We start from the raw sequence: 22,082 nt of genomic DNA, 5'->3' as shown, positions 1-22,082 counted from the left end.
TCTTAGAGAGTGTAAAGAGAAAAAAAATATATACACATATATACATATATATATATATATATATACACATGAATTATATAGATATAATAATGTATTATTATTTTATTAAAATAAATTATTTATTTTATAAAGCATTTCCCTTCATGCACATCGATAAATGTCACATCGCGAAGCGAACAAAGATTAAAAAATCAAATTTAATTATCTCTTCCGCGCGTCGCGTCCGCGCATGCTCAGGAGGTCACGTGTCACTCGATCGATATCTCGTTCGACCTATCGTTTCCGCAAGGGTTCCGTGTTATTATATACGTTGCATCAAGCTGTCGCGCGCATGCAATTGCAGTTTTGTTATGCCGTTGCTCGCGTCGTGATGTAACACTCTCTTCGAGTTGACAATCCGGGAAGCCCGTGCCGTCGTAGAAGAGCTTGCACCGATGCGCGTTCCGGGAGGAACGTAACTGGAAGAAGAAGGAGAAGAGGAGATAGAGAAAGCTCGCTGACGTTTCTGGAGGCAAAAAAGTCACCCGACCAGCTGAGAATTCGGAGTAGCTCCATTTTGCGTCTCCCCTCCCGGGCTCTCGCGAGGACGCGAAAGTAAAATACTTATATATTATATTACATATATATTGCCGTTCAGTTTGACAATATGAGGGCGAGCTCGCAGATGAAATACTCGTGTTGCTTCCTGGTGAAGAACTCAGCGGACAGTGCGTCCAAGAGCCTTTTATACATCCCGTGGCAGTCGACTGAGACCTTGGAGCTGCTGCGGATGAAGCTGGTAAGTTCTCTCTCTTGTCCTCTCTTTCTCTCTCTGTTTTTTTTTATTTATAGCGCGGAGCTCAATTTTGCGGACCTGTAATTTTGAAGCAAAAATTTTCATGAAAAATCCTGCCATTTCGTTTTGTTAGCGTCACTCTACGGCGTCATTATGGCGTCAACCGCATGCAACATATTTTCTATACATATATTTCTCGAAAAAATATATATATCGGTTCATCGAATGTTTCTATACATCGCAGTTTGAGAGAAAAGATTGTTATTTGTTACTCTCGCGGGAATCACGATATTTTGAATTTTGCGCCTACAAAGAGTGATAAGAAATATTGCGTATATATATATATATATATATATATATATATAGATATCAATATTTTTTAATGCAATGCGTAATAATAATACGAATGACAAGTCATTCTATACGGCGCAAATGGCGATTTGTGCGTTTGCAATATGATATTTTATTTTAACGCACAAATCTTTCTGCATTTCCTATGTAAATCAAGTAGGATATAAACACTTTTGTGTTTATTGTAGTGGACAGAATACAAGGTGCCAAAGGATAGACGCATTTTTTACATCGACGATGACGGTGACAGTGTTCCGATCGATTCGGATTGCGAATTGCAAGAAGCATTAAAGGTATATGCACTTTATATAAGAGATAATAAGAGATATCATTAACTCTATATTAAGATGTGTAGGAAAATTATTTTTCTCGAGTTTAACTTTTCCCTTTGTCATCGTTTAATATTTTTGTGAAATTCGTAGACTTTATTTGAGAATTGAATCTATATCTGCAGCATTTGTATTCATTTGGTGTGCAATTGAAAAATATTAAGAAAACAAAGATATTTTTTTTGTATTATTATATATGAAAATGTATCATGTAAAAACTAAATGCATTTTTAATATACAATATATGCAAATCTGTCTAATAAAAGCATGTTTGACATAATTTAAAAAAATTTAAACTGCAAAAAATAAAGCAAATTACATATATATTATTTACTCAATATTACATCTTTTTTATTAATAAATTGTTCAATTACCGCTAACATTGTCAATTGCCTGATATCTTCGAGACTTTTTCAACAATTTTACAGGTAGTCTCCGGATATATTTTTGAGGTAAACTCCAGAAACACGAAATAAAAGGTCAATTCGGAAAAATGTGTCGGTCATGATTTCTTCACGTTTTTTCTTTTCAGCTTTTAAATTTCATCTTCTTTCATCTCTTTGGAATTCTTTAGAATTCTTACTTTTTTTTTTCTTTATTTCCTTTCAGAATAAAAACTGATCTTTGACTGTTTTCGTCTTACAAAAGTAAGAGGCTTTGCCTAGTCTAAAGATACTATAGTACCTCTAGTCTAACATCTTGTCCTATGTATAATGCGTCGTAAAATAGAGTTCTACCTATTCGTTCAAAAAATCTAACGGTTTTCAATCGAAATTTGCCTCACGCTATTATTAGACAGACTAAAATAAATTTTTATTGACTTTAAATTTTATAAAAATATTATAAAATTAAACAAGTAAAATATAAAATACACAAATATCATACAATAAAATTAAAAACAATAATTATACGTATTTTTCGTTTTGATCGAATATTGATTATAACATAAAAAATTTGCTTTTATTTAATTTTTATTTTAATTTTTAACATGACCTAATAATTTATATATTTTTAAATACGTTAAATACTTTTCGATTGCACATAGTTTTTTAAAGTAATATTTTTCGAGACAATTTTTGTATAACACGTGTCACTTCGAATTTAAAAATTGAAGGAGAGAATTCAAGCAAGCTATTTAGAATTACTGCAAATCTTCCGTTTTAGCTCGCTCGCAAGTGCTTCAACAACCTAATTCAGTTGATCGTCGGTTCATTCGAAGAGACAAGCAGTAAATATTCTTGGTTTGACGAGACGTATTTATCCGAGAAAAAGCAATCAAAGAATACCGAATCGACGTTGATGATCGATACCCAAAATCCTTACGAGTCTTGGTACACCTTAAACCATAAATTTTTTAAAAGCTTATTTTTAAATAAACAGATTGCTCTCAAACAAGAGTGTAATAGTATAATGAAGAAGGTGTTGTTGACAATCGATGCAGAACATGATAAACCGAACGAAACAAAAATTCTACAAATCGACGAACAGGTGGAATCGAAAGTGGATACTCAAGAGGAAGCGAACGCTTCGTCACTGCAATGTTCGAACTGTACTTTGCCTCCTCTGTGGTTTACAGAGTACATGGAATCGGTAAGCAATTGTAAATATTCACTTGTTTCCATTCCAATACATGAATGTTAATATTTAAATAAAAACATAAAAAATATATTATAGTTTTAATAAATAAAATACAATTGAAATAAAATATAGACGTATATAGTCGCTAAATGATTGATCTCGTTTGCAGATGAAGAAAGATATGATGTCCACAATGACTACCGAAGTGGTAAAAAACGTGTCGGAGGTACTAGAAAAACGCTTGGATTCCTTTGCGCTTTTGCTGCTTAAGGACTTGGAGTCTTCTCTTGCGAAACGATATCCTCAATGCAGCTCGGACTCGAACGAGAAGAACCAGGAGAAGATAGAGTCTCACGAACAGTTGAGTTCTGTGCCGATCAAACGTACGGACGAATCTCGAAACGCGAAAGATATGCAGATAAAGAAAAAGACGTACACAATAACTAATGGAGTGGTGCACGAAGTATCGAACTTGGTGGAGATAATTCCTCCGGATCCTCTTATGCTTGTCCCGCCTGAAGACCAATCCCAAAGTCAATCGCAACTTCCTTCCTCGACATCTCCCCGATACTCCTTCGATTCGCATTCGAGCGAGAAGAACCCAAAAGTGTTAAAAACAAGACTTGTGGCTTGGGGGCAGCCGAATGACAACGGTTCAGACTTGACGAATGAATTGATACGGCCAAACTACTGCAGTTATGATGAGAAAACATTGCAGCCGACTAGCTTGCTCAAAACCATACCCCAGACATCGAATAATCGAAAATATTTAGAGCGAAACGAAGCGGAGATGAGCAATATTATAAGCAAGTCAAACCTGTTTAACACGCAGAAAAAGAAAACACTTCTAGAATCTAAGTTACATAATAAGCAATTCGCTCAGAATATATATGGCACTCAGGATATGCCGTGGAAGGATTCCATTGACCAATCACGGACAGAACGAGGATCAAATGAGACAGCTTATTTGGAGCCGATCGAGAAAGATCTCCGTATGAGCTGCTCTGTCACCGGGAATCAAATGTTGGATGAGGGTCGTCTTAGTAAAGACACCTTGCACAATTTCCATTTTATAACAGATAACTTAAACAGTTGTTGGTCAAACAATCAGAAGGAAAAGGGAGAGGAGGAAAAGGATTCTTCCGATGATGACGCTTTCGAGATCATCCAGATGCCTGATTCGAATGATGGATTTACACGTTTTCTAGACACCAAACCACAAGAAGACGACAGCAGTCGAGATTCGCCCAGCTTCGAACTACTCTCGGAGCCAGCCTCGCCGCCGTCCTCCATTCATTTGAACGAAGACCACTTCTCGGCAGACGAAGAAAGACTTGAGGAGCAGTCTAGGAAGACAAATTCGGCGAACTCTATCTATGTAGACATCATTCAAGAGAACATCTTCAATTACGAAAATCAGTCTGTGAACGTCGATGAATGCGTCGGTGTCGATTCGAAGAAACAACTCGATATCCCTGATACCTTCATAATGGATGAATATATTCCGTCGACGAAGGAGGCTCAACAACTCGATATCCCTGATACCTTCATAATGGATGAATATATTCCGTCGACGAAGGAGGCTCATTCGTCGAAATCGTGTACACAGCATCAGTCGAACGAGCAAAAGAGTCCTCGAGATGACGGTTCGTGCGACGACGTGAGAAACTCGCACGCGAGCTATTTGACTGTGCAAAATCACTGCGATTCGAAGACGCAGTCACAATGCAGTTGCCAGTCGCAGACCGACTCGAGCGATTTCACGCAGAGCTTCCACTCGCATACCACGTCGGTGACCGACACCACCGACATGTATGCCCATGCTTACGCCAACAAGTATAATGAATCAACGACAGCCAATAATGTAATACAGGATGTAAGGCCGCCGTGTTTTCCATTAATGGAACCCCAGAACCCATGGAAGGAGCGCAACGCACGAGCGGATGGCGACTGGACGAAAGAAACTAAAACGAATAAAAAACTTTGCCATGACGAAGAACGAATCTATCCAAAATATTCATGCGCATTGAACAACAATTATGCCTGCTCGTGGGATCCTTCTTTCGATGATGAGTATCAGTCTTTTAAAGACATAACCAGAGTGATTACCGCCTCCGATAACATAGACTCCATAGACTCCAGTATAGCCTTAGCACACATGGCGAGCAAGATATCGGCTGGCGATTCCGTTCACATCCTACCGGAAACGCTGGTCAGCGCGGCTGCGCAGGTCGGCTCGTTCGCTTTCGATGCCGCGCGTGAAATGTTCGACAAGATACGTGCACATACGGTGAGCGAGTATATTGATGATTGATATCAAAAAGATGTAGAAATTTCAAAAATAGATGACACATGCGGTTAAATTCTAATATAGCTGCTTAAACTTCCGCTAAAAAAAAATTCTCGCGAAATTATATTGTCGAATATTTGTTCCAGAAGGAGGATCCTCTTAAAAAAAACCGCGGCGGAGTAAAGTGGGAGAACAAAAAGCCCAATCATCCGCCGTTTTACTAACGAACCGCTAATCACGACCCTTTGTTTATAGGACTCATACACTAAGCGCTATATAAGATTACTAAATAAGCTCGTTGTTAGAACGATGGGTAAGTAATGCGATATGCGGATCGCGAAATTGTTTTTCCTACAGATATACTTGAAGCACGGTACATATACGGAACGGCGCTCTAGTTGTTTACATCACTCAAGAGTTTCGTAGTTTATGTGATGAATAAAATTGAGTTTTGTACGCCGACAATCGACTTATTTGAAAGATGTCGAATGTACAGGATGTTCCATTTTACTGATGAAAAAAAGAAATTTCAACGAAAACCGAATCGATGGAGCGACAATTTTCGACAGAAATAGCGAGGGTGCCGGAACTTTCTGTGTATATAAGTAATTCTTAATTGTGCGCGATAAATAGAAGTTCCTAAAAAACGTCCCCCCTTCCAAGAAAAGGTGTTTATCGCGTGAAATTAAGTGTCACTGTATATGTGATAGTACTCATATAGTAATGGTTTAATATAGTTTTACGCTATATCATAGAATGTCAAAACTGATCGTAGCTGTTTTTAGAATTAAAAACCTACTTAAACGTTAAATGAAAATGAAATGATGCAAATTGAAAGAGAACAAGAAATAATTTTAAGTCGGCAGGAGGAAGGGTGGATTTTTGAAAGAGAATTTCTGTATTGCATGGCTAATAGAGGCAAATTGACTAGATGGATGTACTTCCGCTTGTGCATTTCTTTCGGTGAGGATTGAAATACAAAATGATTTCAATATATGCAATTTCCAATGATAAAAATACGGAAAAAAGCAACCTGTATATCAAAATTTCATTTACTCGCGAATAAACCTAAGGATATATCCGAAATAATATTGATATCAATCTTGAAATAAGAGAGCAGGATGTACATTATATTTAGGGTTCAATCGTCATTGCTAGCTTATGCGGATGATTTTGCGATATCTTCGCAATATAGTTGCGCGATTCAACCCTTGATAAATATATGTATCACCCTGCATATGCGGAATTTGGCATAAAAGTTGTAGCTGCCGACCCGACGAGTTTTTTCAATCCAGAAAATCAATCGAAATTGTCATTTATCTGCAACATGTGCAGCATATTCTGCGAGACGATGTATGTATGTACACTCGGCAACAGAGATGTCATTACACATGAACTTTTACACGAGTATCGGCATATTCCAATTTTACACATTCACGCATCATGATTGATGATTATTATTTAGCAACGCTGTTTCAAAGCAACTGAAAGAAACATTTAATATTTTTAATAGTTTGATGTTAGAAAGAATAATTATATGTTGTATAATTATATGTATAATTAAATGATATATTAAAAATGTATGTATATACTTGTATGTTATATCACTGTACTTTTAACTGCGTTATATAATTTTAATATATAAATATTTATATATATATAATGTATATTAGTATATATGTATTATGTTTATATGTATTATATATGTATATAACGCGTATGTGCCTCGTCCAAGTTTATGTGTAGAGGTATTTCTGTTGCCGAGTGTACGTTCTGTAATAATAATCCAGCGACACTAAATATTTACTCGACTTACTGCACCCTCGAGAGTATCAAATCACACGACACACGCATTGTTATGTTCCGCTAGCGCTTGTGGAAACTTTAGCCGGATTTGTAGAAATAAATGTTATAGACACAAAAACACACCGAGACTTACAGTTCTCTGATGACTTTGAAATCTGAACCGCTTCGAGTGTACCCAATTTTCTACTTTTGTGTCTTGTACAATTTCAATAATCATCGTCCAACTATCATTAATTTCATTATTGTTCCCTCTTCTCGTGTAAAACAATTTATATATGTATATAATTTTTGCTTAAAAAGTTTTGGTAACATCGAACAGAAATCTCTGATTAAACATTAGTCATCGTAAATTACAAAGCAATATAGCATTCTCATTTACTTATTAAAATTTCTCATATACAATAACATTCATTCACAACATACATATAATTTAACAATTCCTAAACTTATAATTATTGCCACACGATTTTCAATCGCTAACAATTCTTCTAATCTTATAATTTTTGCCGCACAAGTTAGGCGACTCATCTTTCATTTACAACTCTCAGACAATTTTTATAATACTTTGTTAATTTCTCTTTAATATTATCTCAAAATCTCAATTTTAAATATTATCTCAAAATAAAATATTATATACAATATAAGATATTTATCTCATCTTCTTTTTTTATAGTTAAAAGACACTATTTTTCGTCGAGAATTCTCGAGTTGCTATTTAATGCAATGTGTATATCTATCTTCAGTCTATAATAATTATTTTATGCAACTTTTATTGTAGAGAGATGAGTTTACGAAGAGTTCCTATATTTTGTTGCATTCGAAGACGATGTGTTCAGACGTTCGATGGAAACAGAATCTCAATAATTATTCTCGACATGCTATGTCGCGCGCTCCTTACCTCGTTCGAATAAGAGAACACGTAAAACTTATGATTCCTAGCTCAATCGGCCCGTTCTTATCGTCACTTTTCGTCCTCTTTAAAAGTCGGATTAACTTTTCCGTTTTGTTCTTCTAGAGGTATGGTCTTATCGTCTTCTTCTTCCTCCTCTGGCATTTCCACGTATTTGTAAAACATGGTCATCACAGCGAATATCGCTATAACTACCGCCATTAGACCGGCGTACAAGAAAATCTCGTAGACCTGTGGAATAAAAAATAATATAAATATTTTCTAAAATTCACCAATTTATCTGACAATGTCCTTTCAATTAATTAATTAATTCTTTCTTAATATAATCAGCCATCTACATATAAGAATCTAAGTAATATTTCAGATGCCACACACGTGAATAATAGAAAAAAAACAATTTATTTTAACTATGATGGATTGTATCCTATGAGAGTTGTAGTGTAGACAATAGATGGACAAAGAATCCAGAAAATTGCGCTCGCATAATAGGAGGAGGTGAATCGTTTACCTGTCGCTCGAAAGGACGCGAACCCTTTATGATGACCACGATGAGATTGCCGAAGGCCACGCTCAACAGCCAACCTGCCGTTAGTAAAGACTTCATGCTCTCCGGTGCCTGGGTGAAGGCGAATTGCAGGCCGGTTATGGAGAACATCACTTCGGCCATCGTGATGATAATGTATTGCGGCAACATGTAGGCCATGTGAAGCGAATTGGGTTGCGTGACCGTGATTATTTCACCGGTGATTTCTTCTTTGAGTTCGGGCAAATAACTACCCACTATCGTGTACGCCCCGCCGAGTCTGAAGGACACGTCCTTCTTCAGTAGATAATCGTTCAGAAAGATGTCGTACGTGTTTGGTTTCTCGAATTGTTTCAGCTCCGAATGCGCGAAAACCGAACTGTTGACTGCTATTGACAATACAGTTTTGCCCGACGAATCGACGAATTTCAGGCTGGAGTCGCTCAATTCAGGTGCTAGATAGAAGAGACTACGAATAGCCGGTTTGCCCTGATCAGGTTTATCCACGACGTCTGTGTAGTTATACTGCAGTCCCAAAGGTGTTAAAACCCAAGACGACGCGGTAGCCTCCGTGGCCGTAATAGTTCCTGATAAAAAAAGGTACTCAATGCGATATGTGTAATAAATTCAGGAAGATTGCACTATCTATGCAATTCTATCTGGATTTTACCTGTTTCTTCACTAGTAGTAAAATTGGTGTAGCCTTTATCATTGCACGCTATGAAATTCGCTACGTAGGGTAATGAAACCGAGCCGTGCGCTTCCACTTCTAAATCTGCCCACATACTTAACGATGGTATTTCAACTTTTTTGTTTTGTTTTGTCCAAGTTAGACTTACGGGACAATTCATCGTATTAAAAATTCGAATTTGAGTCAATCCTTCAGACGGTAATTTTGGATAAGTTTTCTGTGGAAAAAAGATAAAATTTTAAAAACTCATCCATTTGATTATCTTATAATGATATATAAAAACTACTTATATTACATAATAGGCGAAAAAAATTGTTTTCTCAATACCTCGATTTCCATCTCGACAAGACCGGCCGCGATGAAGGCCACGCTGGCTAAGAATCCGCCGACAACGAGCTTCTTCAAAGGCGTGTTGATAATGTGTATCTTTTCAAAAACCGGATAGATGCAGGTTTCGAAAATAGGTATAAAGATGATGATCAGTAATGGATTGACGGCTTGCAGCTGATCCGGCAACAGTACGAAGCTGCCTATCTGGCCGTCCATCCGCGTTGCTTGAAACGTCCATTGAGAGCCCTGCTGATCATATAACGCCCAGAAAATTGGCAGCGGTATGAACAGCTTCAGGACCCGCAATGCGGCCTTGATGTCTTCGATCAGCTTGTTTTCGTACGTATCGTCGGCGTGGTCGAGCCAGTGATCGCATTTCCTTTCTTTGCCCTTCATCTTATTAGAGATCGCATGCTAATTTTTTGAAACAGAAAGAAAAGACTTTAAATTCAAAAATTGGTGGAAATTAAAATTTAAATAAGATTAACTCCTATATTTAAATAAGATTAACTATTCTTGTAACTAACAATAAGAATATAATACAAATGATTGGAAGGATTCATAAAATTGCGAAGATCCATAAATTCTAAAAACTGTATAGGTTCTTGGATTTTAAGATGCGCATAAGTGTTACATAAGCTTATTTTATAAATTACATCTGTCACACAAAGTTATGTATAAGAAAAAATTATTACATTTGAAAATCTTTCTTCTCCTTTTTAAATATTGCTATGCATCTAATTAAATCTTATTCGTTTCAAGAGTAAAATTTTTCTGTTGCTCTTGTGTGATAGATTATAGACAATTTTTAATGTCATTTTTTAGATGATTAAGGCAATCGAGGAAATTCTTTGATATAATACGAGAACTTACGCAAATGCACTTGGAAACCTTGACGATAAGATTACCCCTAGGCTGTACTATTTTATACAATCGTTTTCCCGAGACAAATATTACTGAAAAATAAGAAAAATACTTGTCAATAAAATTCGCGTTTAATCGAAAAAACCCAGCAAACACCAAGTAACTATTATATAACTGTTAGTTATAATTTCCCACTCAACAATATAAATGCAATATAACACGTGTGTTATATACAGGGTTGGGAAGTAACGAGTTACTTGTAACGAAGTTACAGTTACTTTTTTCGGTAACTGTAACTTAACTTCGTTACTTTTCTCCATCTGTAACTGTAACTGTAACTTAGTTATATTTTTTTAGTAACTAGTAACTATTTTAACAGTTACTTTATTAGATACTTTTTCGAAAACATCCGCCAAAAGTATCGTTTAAGTATGGTAGCCGTTATATTGTTAAATTAAATTTTGATAACAGTAGCATATATGGATCTTCATATAATTTAATCTTTTACCTAAAATTTTCATTTTATGTACATAAAATAATATAACACATAATTAAGATCGACCAATCACAGTCAAATATTTAAAAAAATTCTTAAATGTAATAATTGATCGATTTGCTTGCGACTTTGCGATTACCATTTAGTAAGTTACTATAACTATTTTTACTGTTGTATATAAAGATCATTCATACATTGATGGTAATCGCAAAGTCGCAAGCAAATCGATCAATATTACATTCAAGAATTTTTTTAAATACTTGATTGTGGTTGTGCATAAAATGTAAGCTCCTTATATTTAAAATAATGTATAATTATTTTTAAAAAGTAACTGAAAAGTAACAACTCGTTACTTTTTGAGTAACTGTAACTGTAACGAGTTATTTTTTAAAATCGGTCCCAACCCTGGTTATATATGCATTTACATTGTTGAGTGGGAAATTATAACTAACAGTTATATAATAGTTACTTGGTGTTTGCTGGGAATGTATTCTTTGTAGCAACATTCTCTTAATAAAATATATCTCGTCCTTTCGTTCCTTACCAATTGATACAATCATTAAAATGGCTGGTACCAAAAATGCCAGAGAGAAGCATTCATCATCGAAGCATGTCGTGTCACGTATTATCGGAGTGAGTAAAGTGGAGATCAGAGAGCCCGTGTTAATGGAAAAGTAGAAAAGGGAAAAGAACATCGTCAAGTATCGCTCTTGTTGAGGTAGGATAAACTGATCGCCTCCAAAAGCAGATACGCAAGGTTTTATCCCGCCTGTGCCAAGCGCAATCAGGAGCAAGCCTAGCATAGATAATTCCCTGGAAAATTAGAATTAAAACTTGAGATTTTATATTTTTTTCTTTGCCAATATAGAAAGTCAATTTCTAAATCAAGTAGCATTTAAACAGATAACTTAAAATTTAAATAGTATTTAAAAAGAATCAATTTTTTTAATACTATTGAAATATTTTTAACATAAAGAAAAAATTTATATATATATATATATATATATATATATATATATACATATATGTATATACAAATTAAATATAAAAAATATATAAGTTTTTAAATAGTAAAAAAATGTTTATTAAATACACGTATGGATTTTAATGCGTATATTTTTAATATTGTGATTGCATCTTTTAAATATACTAATTTTATACCGACCTTGCAGGCAGTCCGAAAGGAGGTGCCGCACTTGCGGATAAAATCAGCTGTCCAATCGAGTAAATAATGCTCACATAAAAAATGGTGCGATATTTTCCAAGCCAAGAATCAGATACGATTGCACCCACGAGCGGGAAGAAATAGACGAAACAAATAAAGACATGATATATCATTGTGGCTGCACTCTCGCTGTATTTTAACATATTACTCAGGTATAGCGCCAGGATGGCTGGAAAAAATTAATTACATGTTATTCTATACAGTCTAAAGTGATATTTGATTATATTTAACATTAACATCAAAATGCGTTTCTCAATTACTGAGCTTTTACTATTATAATAAAATCAAATGAAAATTGACATATATTGTCTCGTTGAAAATATTAAATCATATTGAAAATGCATGTACAAAAAATAGTATATAATATATTATTTATTATTTGTGTACGGTATTTGTGTACGGTTTTTGCAACGGTAACGCTTAACTTAGTCATTTGCGTCTACTTTTGTTTGTGCCTTTGACTTTTTTCTGCTGTGAGTGGTTTATTGTAACCAATAAAAATAAGACACATGTTAATAGGACATTTTTTGTTCGCATTTGCCTATACTATCACCCACTAAAATCTTTACCTTTCCTCCTGAATCACCCTGTATATGTACATTTAAATATATAATAATTTTATTTTAATTCCATGCATTATGTATATTTATATTCAATACTGAACGATTGAACAATTCATAAGGCATGTTCACTTATTAGTGTTTTATGCAATGATATGCTTTAAAGAATCTGTCAATTTAGTATATATTGCGACGTCTTACATAATGTAGCAAAATGGAATTTTCTATTTGCTATTTTTAATTAAAAATTACTTTAGTTTCAATTACAGTTACAATTAAAATATAGTTATAATAAAAATAGTGTGCTGTGATAATTAAAACAATTGCAGGGGCAATTGTTCTAATTGTCTCACAGCACACTATTTTTAAATTATAAAGATCGCAGAATATATTCTGCGATCATATATGATATCATATATGATAAATTAAAACTTATACGTTAAATTGATATTAATTATTTTATTATATGTACTTACTACGCATTCCATAGAAAGAGAATCTTTCGCAGAATTCATTGGTGATGATGAAGAACACCGACTTGGGATACTTTATCTTCTGAAAAATTAAAAAAAAATTAATTTTATCTTATAAAATATTCAAATTAAATTATTAATATTATTCATTATTTATTCATTAATAGTATTATTTTTGCAGTTTTTAAAGTAATAAAATTCTTTGCCACGTATAGATATATATTATAGATTTGAGCAAAACTGTAGTTTAAATATCTTAATAATTAATTTTCGAATTAAATATATTTAAATATTTTTTAAACAAAATTTTAAATTAAAAAGAATTTATATTAAAGTATAACAAAACAATTAATCTAATATAAAACAGATTTTGCTCGTGAGATATTTCGTCTCGAATTTGTTAATAAATATTTCTTTTTCTTTGTACGATCACGTTGACCCGATTAACATCTATTGTTATGGTAAGCATGTTCATTTTCCAGTATTTTCTAGCGTAAAACGCGAAGGCCACTCCGACTGTACTATCATGCATGTCAAGCATGAGTTTAACGGCTGAGTAAAAACTTTTAATGCGAGATAACAAAATAAACTATGCAGCGCTCAAATAATTGAAGTCAGTTTTTCACATGATACCTTCTAGTTACATATTTTTAACATTTTTTCCTTATAAAAAATAATTAAATTTAGATACAAGAAAAACATATAAAAATATAAAAGAAAAAGAGAGAAAAACTTTAAAACATAAGAATAAGAATATTTTTCATATTTTCGATTTCATATATTTACGTGAATTTAATTTAAGCAGATATTTATAATTTATTTTTTGCAGTAAAACAGATTTCTATATAGAAGCAAGGATACTCTCGTGAATTACATAGAGAGCCTTGATGCATTTTTATTTCAAGGAAGGAAATTGTGAATGCGTGAAGAGAAATCATTATAGAGTAAAAAATTCTTTACTATTTATTTCGAATTTTCATCTTAAAATTTTATTAATGATTGAACACTATGTTCTCTGATGGATCGTGATCGTGCAAGATCGTTATAAAATTTCATTGCAAATTGCATTGTGATATGCTATCAGTCAATGCAATAATGTATATGGCAATGTGTTAAGGCTTAAGGTATCAAAATTTGCGTGACTAACAATAAGTTTGAAAACGATATGAAATAGTAACGTGTAATAATTTTATAATTAATTTTTGTAAAGCAAACAATATTATTGTTGTTAAAGAAGATAATCTAGCATTAAACAGATGTTTAAATGTCGTTTCTAAAATCATAAAATTGATAAAAATTTTGTTAGCAAATAAATATTGGACATGTCACTATCAAAGAAAGTAACTGCATCAATTTTTTCTGATAAAAATAAAAAATTCTTTGATTAAAAATAATTAAAACTTTTAAAATAAATTTATTAGTAAATTTGTTTATAAGTTATAGAGTTTCGGTTTAAGATTTGATATAATTTTTGAAGCAAAATTTATACATAAAATACTACTCCAAAAATGTTTAAAATTAACAAGGCATTTGATTTTTAGGACACCTTATATACAATAATTGCGCTGGAATTCCGATTACTTGCGTAATCAAGTTTTCCCATACGAGACATTCATAGACCGATAAAAAATAATTGGATTGTATATACGAACCAGGAAGTAAAATGACGTTTTTCTCTGACAAGATTAAAACGCTTAAATTGTACGATCAATTACAATTATATTTTTTATTCGCAATATCCATACGTTTATTTTTTATCTAACAAGATTTTAGAATAATCTAACAATAAGAATCCAAATATAAATAAAATTTTATTTTACAGCAATAATTGCTAATTTTCTCATTATAATCGGAAATCTGAGTGGAAATCGGTCTATTTCGGGTTAATTGTTGAGTAAAGCGGAAAGCTTGAAAGGAGATGTTTCAGAGAAAGTACAATGATTGACCGCAATTAAAAGAATTAGTTGAGTATGCCGAAGTGAATGGAAGTGAGTCAGTGAACCATAGTGCTCAATTTAAAATCCGATTTATCCTTCAAACATATTCAGCTGTTGAGATGATTTAAGACTCGCATTTAAATCGACACATGCATTCGTTCCTCGAACATAAAAATATACAGAGATGGAAATAAATAGGACGTCGTACTCTTGCATTATTTCTTAATTCATAACATTTCAATGATACGTCAATAAATCTAGATCTCTTTTTTTCAAAAATACCGAAACAATTGTCATTTAAATTTATTTTGCCTTCTGAAGTTAGCAAAAATTTATTTTTGCTATCATTCATAATTCATATATATTTTGAAATTAGTATTAATGCTTCCGTATACTCGTTAATGATTTGATTAAGAGATTGTTAAAAAGTAATATGCAATATTTTTGTATATATAAATTATTTCACCCGAATACGTCAGATATACTTAATTAGCATATACGTACATATCAACAAAAATATCAACAGATTTAATTGGATTTTTGCTGAAAGATCAAGACTTTTTGCTGAAAGAACAAGACTTTTTCAAATTTATCAAACCAGATGCAATTCTTAATTAGCGTTACGTCAGATTTTTTAAATAAAAACATAGATAAACGATTACATTTTTGCTGCATAATGCATTTTTAGGAACTACGATAAAAATATATCTTTTCCTTGGTTTTTTATCTTAAGAAAATTCCACAGTACTTTGAAACTACTTTACAGTTTAATTTATTCTAACACTGATACATCGAGCTATGATTAAGTTACCTAACATCGAGCAGTTGTAAGAATTAGTATAGTTACAGAACCACTAGAATCTCGCGGTAAGTGTAACAATTAGTTTTTACCTGCTGCACGCGCATCTTATTGACACCCATATTGAATACAAGATCAGATGACACAACTGATGACTGTACAAATAATCAATATAGATCTAGTTGTCTCGATACGTTGACGCGTCTTTACAGTCTCAGTAAGCAAGAAACACTCGGGTTATTAAAACATGTTATAATTTTCGCGAGTTTCACGCGTATTTTTAGAAATAAAACGCCGCGATAATCATATAAGAATAATTCTTCTTGATTTATTATTATCAGCTATGTATTACTGTTATGTAACATCGTGCTCTCGATTATTCCTTCGTTTACTGGGGACCGACGACGAGATCGGAGAATGACGGCGATCGAGCGCACGTTTGACAGCTCCGCTCGCACGCGCTCTTACGTCGAGACTGACAGCGCGGAGACAGTTTTCGCTCTGCCAGAGATCCGAGGTAGGACAAGTACACGCAGTGTGTATACAACATATCTCGAAGTCGACATCATAAACGCGGGACGGTATTGTAACACCACGTCGTGCAGTGCCCCGGTATTTGGAACAGTGTGTGAAAGTATATACATTGTACGTTGGCCACGTGCAACCTTTAACGATTTATCGTTCTCCAGGTAACTCGGGTGCATGCAAGATATACCTTGATGCACTAAAAATTCATTAATCAATTTATTTACTTGATTAAACCTTTCCGTTTAGAATTATTTTGTTATAATTCAACATATCAAAATATTGATCAGAATATTGATTCAATTTAATATTATTTTGTTAGTTCAACATATCAATATATATATTTAAATTAAATATAATATGTTAAATCTAATAAACGTATATATATTTGACTTAAATACTAAAATATGTTTAATTAACAAAATATATATAATATAATAGAATAGTATATAATAAAATATAAAATATACAATAAAATTTAGTTGAAAGGTTTCTAGTCAAGTTAACAAATTTTTTCTTCGGTGTGGGCATCCGCAGGATTTTTTCCAGGTATAGTGCATATAGTTAAATTTTTGTTCTTTCTTAAATTTTTGTTATTTTCATTTTTTTATATTAAATATGCAAATAAATTTCGGTGTTTATTGAAAAGAAAAACAAATGCTTAGTTTTGAGATATTATGGTTTAGCGATCGACAAAATTATCGTAAATTGAACGAAAGATGTAAATATCGTGATTTAAGAAACTAATTTTTTGTTTGTTTGTAATAAATAATATTTATGATTTTTTTTTCTTTACTTTCTCATCTCAAGAAATTTAAAGAAAAGAAGAAAGATAAATATTATTTATTAAAGAGAGAGAAAGGGAGATGTAATATACAGTCGCTGCAGCAAAATAAAAATGTATTCGTGTCAAAGTAAACGTCATCTTCGATACTAATAATAGAATTGCATTTCTTATGTTATATACTATATCTTGTTGATGATATAATAGATTTTACTTAATGCCGGAACTCCCTTTTTTATGTATAATTATCAATATACGTTGAATAATCATGATTCAGAGGAAATTCTGTGATGTCGATTAATTGTTTAGATTCTGTTCCTCAAGATATATAATCGTATATATGTGTTCATTATCTCTTTCGTTTATATGTATTATCCGCGATTTATTATCTATTGTATCTATTGTGTAGAATAATCTATTGTGTGGAACAATTTTATACAAAGCAATTAGTCAAGTGCAATCGAATTATTATTATTATTATTACGATCGTGTCTGTTATTATTATTATTATTATATATTATCTTTTGCTTACGTAGCGAGATATATCGAGAGATAATTGATATTGTTATTGTGTACAAAAATCGGAAATCTGTTTATCTAGACTCATTTTTATAATGATTGAAAAGGCAATAACAATTAGAAAATGAATTTTTTTAACCAAGCTTAATTTTTGCAATTTTTTAAATTGTGCGTATTTTTTTAAATTTTTTTGTCAAGGAAATTCATTAAAAAATTTGAAAAATCGAAAATTTATTACAATGTCGCTCAAGTTTGAAGCAGCTCTTTGACTATCTTTTTACGTATATTTATTCTGGAATTGAAACGTTTGTTGCGAAATCTGTTGTAAATATCGGGGATACGCAATTTTTGATCCGAGATGTTTATTTGGCAATTTCGAAATGCGATATGTGAAGACCACGTAGTTTCACTGACGAAAAGGATTATTGAAATTCTTACATTCATAGTTGCCTCTTTCTTCTTGTTGAATTATGCAACGCGCTTAAATGTGCGATAATATGATAATTTTTTTCGATTTTGAAGTAACGATTGTTGTGATAAGCAAGAGTAAACCGCGACGTGTATTATATTTTCATCAAAACTCGCGAAAATTATCTGACATGATTATATATGTAATGATCGTATTCCTATTTATCTCCCTTTCTTATCATCATTACAAATTATACAAGTATATATGCATTGACGTTAAACCAATATTTACTAATATTTTTTTACCAATATTTACGAATTACATAAGTTTATCTTATTACCTTATCTCCTCCCTCCACATTTTGAATGTCCGGATGATCTGAAACACAAAAGATCTGTATTTAATGGGAGTGTAATTTCATTTTTCAATGGAGTTATCGAGATAGAAGATTTATCAAGAAAAAAATGGAAATCAAGATTGACGAAGTATAATACTAAGAACTTTTGCCATCAAGATGTTTGAGAAAATTAATATTCGCCAAATTCAAGCAGTTTGTTTTTTATTTTGAAATCAATTAATTATAATGACTATATCATTCTGATGGCTCGGTGGGGATCTATCATCTGAATAATTCAATTCGTCATATTTTTGCGCAACTTCAAATACCGGTATAAACCTGTTTTTTCTACCGATAATTTAATATTCGCATCAATTGATTAATTTGTGGCATCTTTATTCAAGAGATTAGTCTGAATCATTGTCAATGACTTTGTTCAATCATTGTATATAAAATTTCTAATAAAAACATAAACCGAAAAATTAATCTGTTACAGAGATAGAAACAATTTTTCATATCTAACAAAATTAATTAATTAATTAATATTAATTTCATAATTTTAAATTATACTAAAAAATCTTTTCAATTTAATAACTTTGTAATAATGTAATAATTTTTTATTGTGCAAATAGAGAAAGACAAAGATGAAAGACGATAAGAGGAGAGATAGAGAATTGCAATATTAAAAAAAATAATTTATTGCATATTATATCTAAGAGCTGAAAGTCCTCAAATCCTCTCTTCAATATCATGTATGTCTCTCATATCATAAAGCAATAAATTTAAGTAAGTCAATTCAATTGCGAATATCGATTCTGTAAAAACTTATGCGAATACTTGAACGATAATAATGATTATGCAAGAGAGAATCGCGGGAACGAGTTGTAGATAAATCTACAAATGAGAAAGCAACCGTTTACGCAGATCATCAATATTCATAAGAGTATAACGGCGAAAGATTTGTACGGCTGTTAAAAATAAGGTCATGGTCCAATCGCGCCCGTTAAAAGAATCATTACGCGAGTCTGATCGGGTTAAATCGCCGGTTAAAAATTTTTATCTCGATTTATCAAGAAATAGGTTCGTGAGACATTATCTGTTCTTTTTTTGCAATTATAGTTTTTGCAATTTCACATCGGGAATTTAATCAGAGATAATGCGCGCACAATAATGTTCGAACAACAATAAATAAGTTTCGCGTAATTCTTTGTCTTCGTCTCATTACTGGACAATTTCTTATCGCATTTCCTGTGTATTAAACATTACCACGATTCCCAGATAAATGGCATTATTTCAAAATACAAAAAGGCGCATAAGTATTATCGGGGTACTTCATCCCAATTATTTACTGCCGATCATATCGATCGATCGGCGACGTTGGATGAAATATATACTCAACATTCTTGAGAAGAAGATAAGAAAATTGTGTTCCATATATTCATTTGAAAGATTTCTACTGGACTTTTAATTCAATTATTACTTCAATTAAATTAAGTATTATCGTTTGATCTATTTATATATAAATTAAATCTCTGTGCTTAAATTAAAACAATTAAACGATTATTGTAATAATCTACTTATTGTTAGTCTAAAGCGAAATAAAATCGTATACTTTCTTATAATATTAACAATAGGATATTTATGTTTACATAATTTCTCGAGTTATTTTGTTATTGCTTGCATTCGAAATTTCGTAAGTCATTTATCTGAATGATTGGCAAGTTGCGATTTCTACTCATCAGAGATAAGAAAAAGCTACTTCGATAAAATCTAAATAAACATTTGATCGAATTAATTAGCATGCATTTAGAAGCATAGATGGAGTGTTTCTCATGTATTTTATATTGCTTTATTAGCATTTATTACTCGATCTTATTATTAATTCTCTATCATATCTGTATTTATAAATCTATTAAGAATTATTTTATTGACAACTTGATAATTATTCATTACCTACGATAAATGAATGATATATGTTTCTATTATTGAAACTTGGTCATTGTAATGGAATTATAAAACTTGATAGAATCGATATGAAAAACGATCGAATACAATTATGGAAAAATGCTTGATTTACGCGACTGGAAAGATATTTATTTTCATTATCTCGAAAGCACATAACACGATTAACGGAAATTTACCGAAGGAAAGCTCGTCCTCGTTCCAGAAACAGCAGCGTGGATATTTGATCGATTGAGATGCGAGAGAAAGCAAACATATGCAATAGATCGATCGCGATCGAACGAATATCATTTCTTTACAAAGACTAAGAAAACAACGATCGATCTTAATCATTTAAATTCATTTTTATATTTCTAATTCAATGTAAAAAGAAAAAAGATCTCTATACATATAGTTGATCTCTTTGTGCAATGGAGATCGAAAGCAGATGGCGAAAATTTAATTATATAATAATATGTATTTATTGTTGTATTCTTTAGACGATTCGATACCTTGAATCTCGTGGTCGAGATTGCTTTTTTCCTTCTTTATATCCGAAGTGCCCATCCTCACCAAGTTTGGTCTCCTTCTTGTTCAGCTTACTCTCGCGAGAATGACTGATCAGTCGTTTCGATTGTAATACTGACCATGTAGATCTATATCTTTTTCTCCCCATCTTATCTATCAAAACCTGTCTGAACAAATCCGATTACAGAGACGTGGTGAGTTTATCGCACGCAGTGTTCTTCTGCTCGAAAATCTCTCGAGATCCTGCGCTGGGGATTTGGATTTTCCACGGTGTGAATCATGTGACTTTTCAGTCTTCCTCATTTTCTGCTGCATCTGAAAGAGAAGAATCTGCCGTCAAAATTTTGTATTATATTTTACACATAATAATAGATAATTAAAATTTATCAGTTGCAACGATATCAAGTTCAATTTATTATCTGCAATATAATTAAAGAAAGTTGTTCATTTATCATTCTCAAGTAGAACATAAAATTCATAATGGCATATCATGACGTCGCTTAAAATTCATTTTTTTCAATGTATTACAATTATTTATTTATTCTATATTGTTCACACATATTACTAAAATTTTTTGAAAATTATATAAAATAATTATCTTATATTAGGGAGCTTTAAATCTATGATACCTTTCGTCATCTTTAATCATTTATGAATTATTTTTGTCTAGACACTTTTAATTAATTAAGTGATGAATTAAATCATGATGATATCATTATATGAATTTTCTATATTCTCTACCTTATGAATGATATGAAATGAAGTAGCATATGTTCGTCTCAATGAAGAGTATTTTAGAGTTTGAAATCAGGTTACAGCAGATCCTTTTTCTTTCATGAAAGACGGAACGTGTCTCTTCATCTTCTCCATGACGGGCGTAATTAAGAAAGCGATCTGTAAGAAAAACATGTCCAACGACTAAATCTCTCCGATTATATAGAATGAAGCTAATAACTAAGTAAGGCTCGATCAATCTTGCATTAACAGTATTAATGTTAAAAATTATCTTCATAAATGATCGACGTGAAAGATCATAGCTCGCAGCGATTTGTAGAATTTAAAGAGCAAGAGCAGGATACGATGAATTAAGCCTTATCATCGA

General features: G+C 32.2%; 2 protein-coding genes across 3 annotated transcripts; one reads left to right on the top strand and one right to left on the bottom strand.

The window, feature by feature from the left end:
• Nucleotides 1-305: 305 nt before the first annotated feature.
• On the top strand, nucleotides 306-9,674 carry LOC114940423 (uncharacterized). Its single transcript, XM_029315110.2, has 5 exons — nucleotides 306-778; nucleotides 1,315-1,419; nucleotides 2,620-3,045; nucleotides 3,203-5,323; nucleotides 5,470-9,674. The coding sequence occupies exons 1-5, from the start codon at nucleotides 647-649 to the stop codon at nucleotides 5,545-5,547; spliced, it is 2,862 nt and encodes a 953-aa protein (XP_029170943.2). The 5' UTR covers nucleotides 306-646; the 3' UTR covers nucleotides 5,548-9,674.
• LOC114940384 (peptide transporter family 1) lies at nucleotides 7,476-21,803 on the bottom strand. Of its 2 annotated transcripts, XM_029315052.2 has the most exons (11): nucleotides 21,722-21,803; nucleotides 20,965-21,295; nucleotides 18,515-18,552; nucleotides 13,205-13,283; nucleotides 12,109-12,337; nucleotides 11,488-11,756; nucleotides 10,457-10,539; nucleotides 9,581-9,997; nucleotides 9,233-9,470; nucleotides 8,548-9,149; nucleotides 7,476-8,270 (listed from the first exon to the last, which is right to left on the bottom strand). In XM_029315052.2, exons 2-11 carry the CDS (start codon nucleotides 21,017-21,019, stop codon nucleotides 8,091-8,093), a joined length of 2,190 nt encoding a protein of 729 aa, XP_029170885.1. In that variant the 5' UTR covers nucleotides 21,020-21,295; nucleotides 21,722-21,803; the 3' UTR covers nucleotides 7,476-8,090. The 2 variants fall into 2 exon arrangements, with proteins under 2 accessions (XP_029170885.1, XP_029170893.1); XM_029315060.2 differs by lacking the exons at nucleotides 18,515-18,552; nucleotides 20,965-21,295; nucleotides 21,722-21,803 and adding an exon at nucleotides 16,030-16,408.
• Between the last annotated feature and the right edge of the window lie 279 nt (nucleotides 21,804-22,082).

Source organism: Nylanderia fulva, unplaced genomic scaffold (assembly GCF_048542155.1).
Source record: "Nylanderia fulva isolate GAGA-0341 unplaced genomic scaffold, ASM4854215v1 Scaffold6, whole genome shotgun sequence".
Lineage (NCBI taxonomy): Eukaryota > Metazoa > Arthropoda > Insecta > Hymenoptera > Formicidae > Nylanderia > Nylanderia fulva.
Note: the sequence above shows the minus strand (reverse complement) of the source record. Positions and strands in the feature narration are given on the sequence as shown.

What these genes read in the sequence shown, in the direction of transcription:
- LOC114940384 (XM_029315052.2), bottom strand. Translation starts at nt 21,019, where the DNA reads ATGGGCACTTCGGATATAAAGAAGGAAAAAAGCAATCTCGACCACGAG. An exon ending in TTGTCGAGATGGAAATCGAG is followed by an intron (nt 9,471 to 9,580) that starts GTATTGAGAAAA and finishes TTTTTTCCACAG; the next exon opens with AAAACTTATCCAAAATTACC. An exon ending in TACTACTAGTGAAGAAACAG is followed by an intron (nt 9,150 to 9,232) that starts GTAAAATCCAGA and finishes TTTTTTTATCAG; the next exon opens with GAACTATTACGGCCACGGAG.
- LOC114940423 (XM_029315110.2), top strand. Translation starts at nt 647, where the DNA reads ATGAGGGCGAGCTCGCAGATGAAATACTCGTGTTGCTTCCTGGTGAAG. An exon ending in AGCTGCTGCGGATGAAGCTG is followed by an intron (nt 779 to 1,314) that starts GTAAGTTCTCTC and finishes TGTTTATTGTAG; the next exon opens with TGGACAGAATACAAGGTGCC. An exon ending in TTACAGAGTACATGGAATCG is followed by an intron (nt 3,046 to 3,202) that starts GTAAGCAATTGT and finishes TCTCGTTTGCAG; the next exon opens with ATGAAGAAAGATATGATGTC.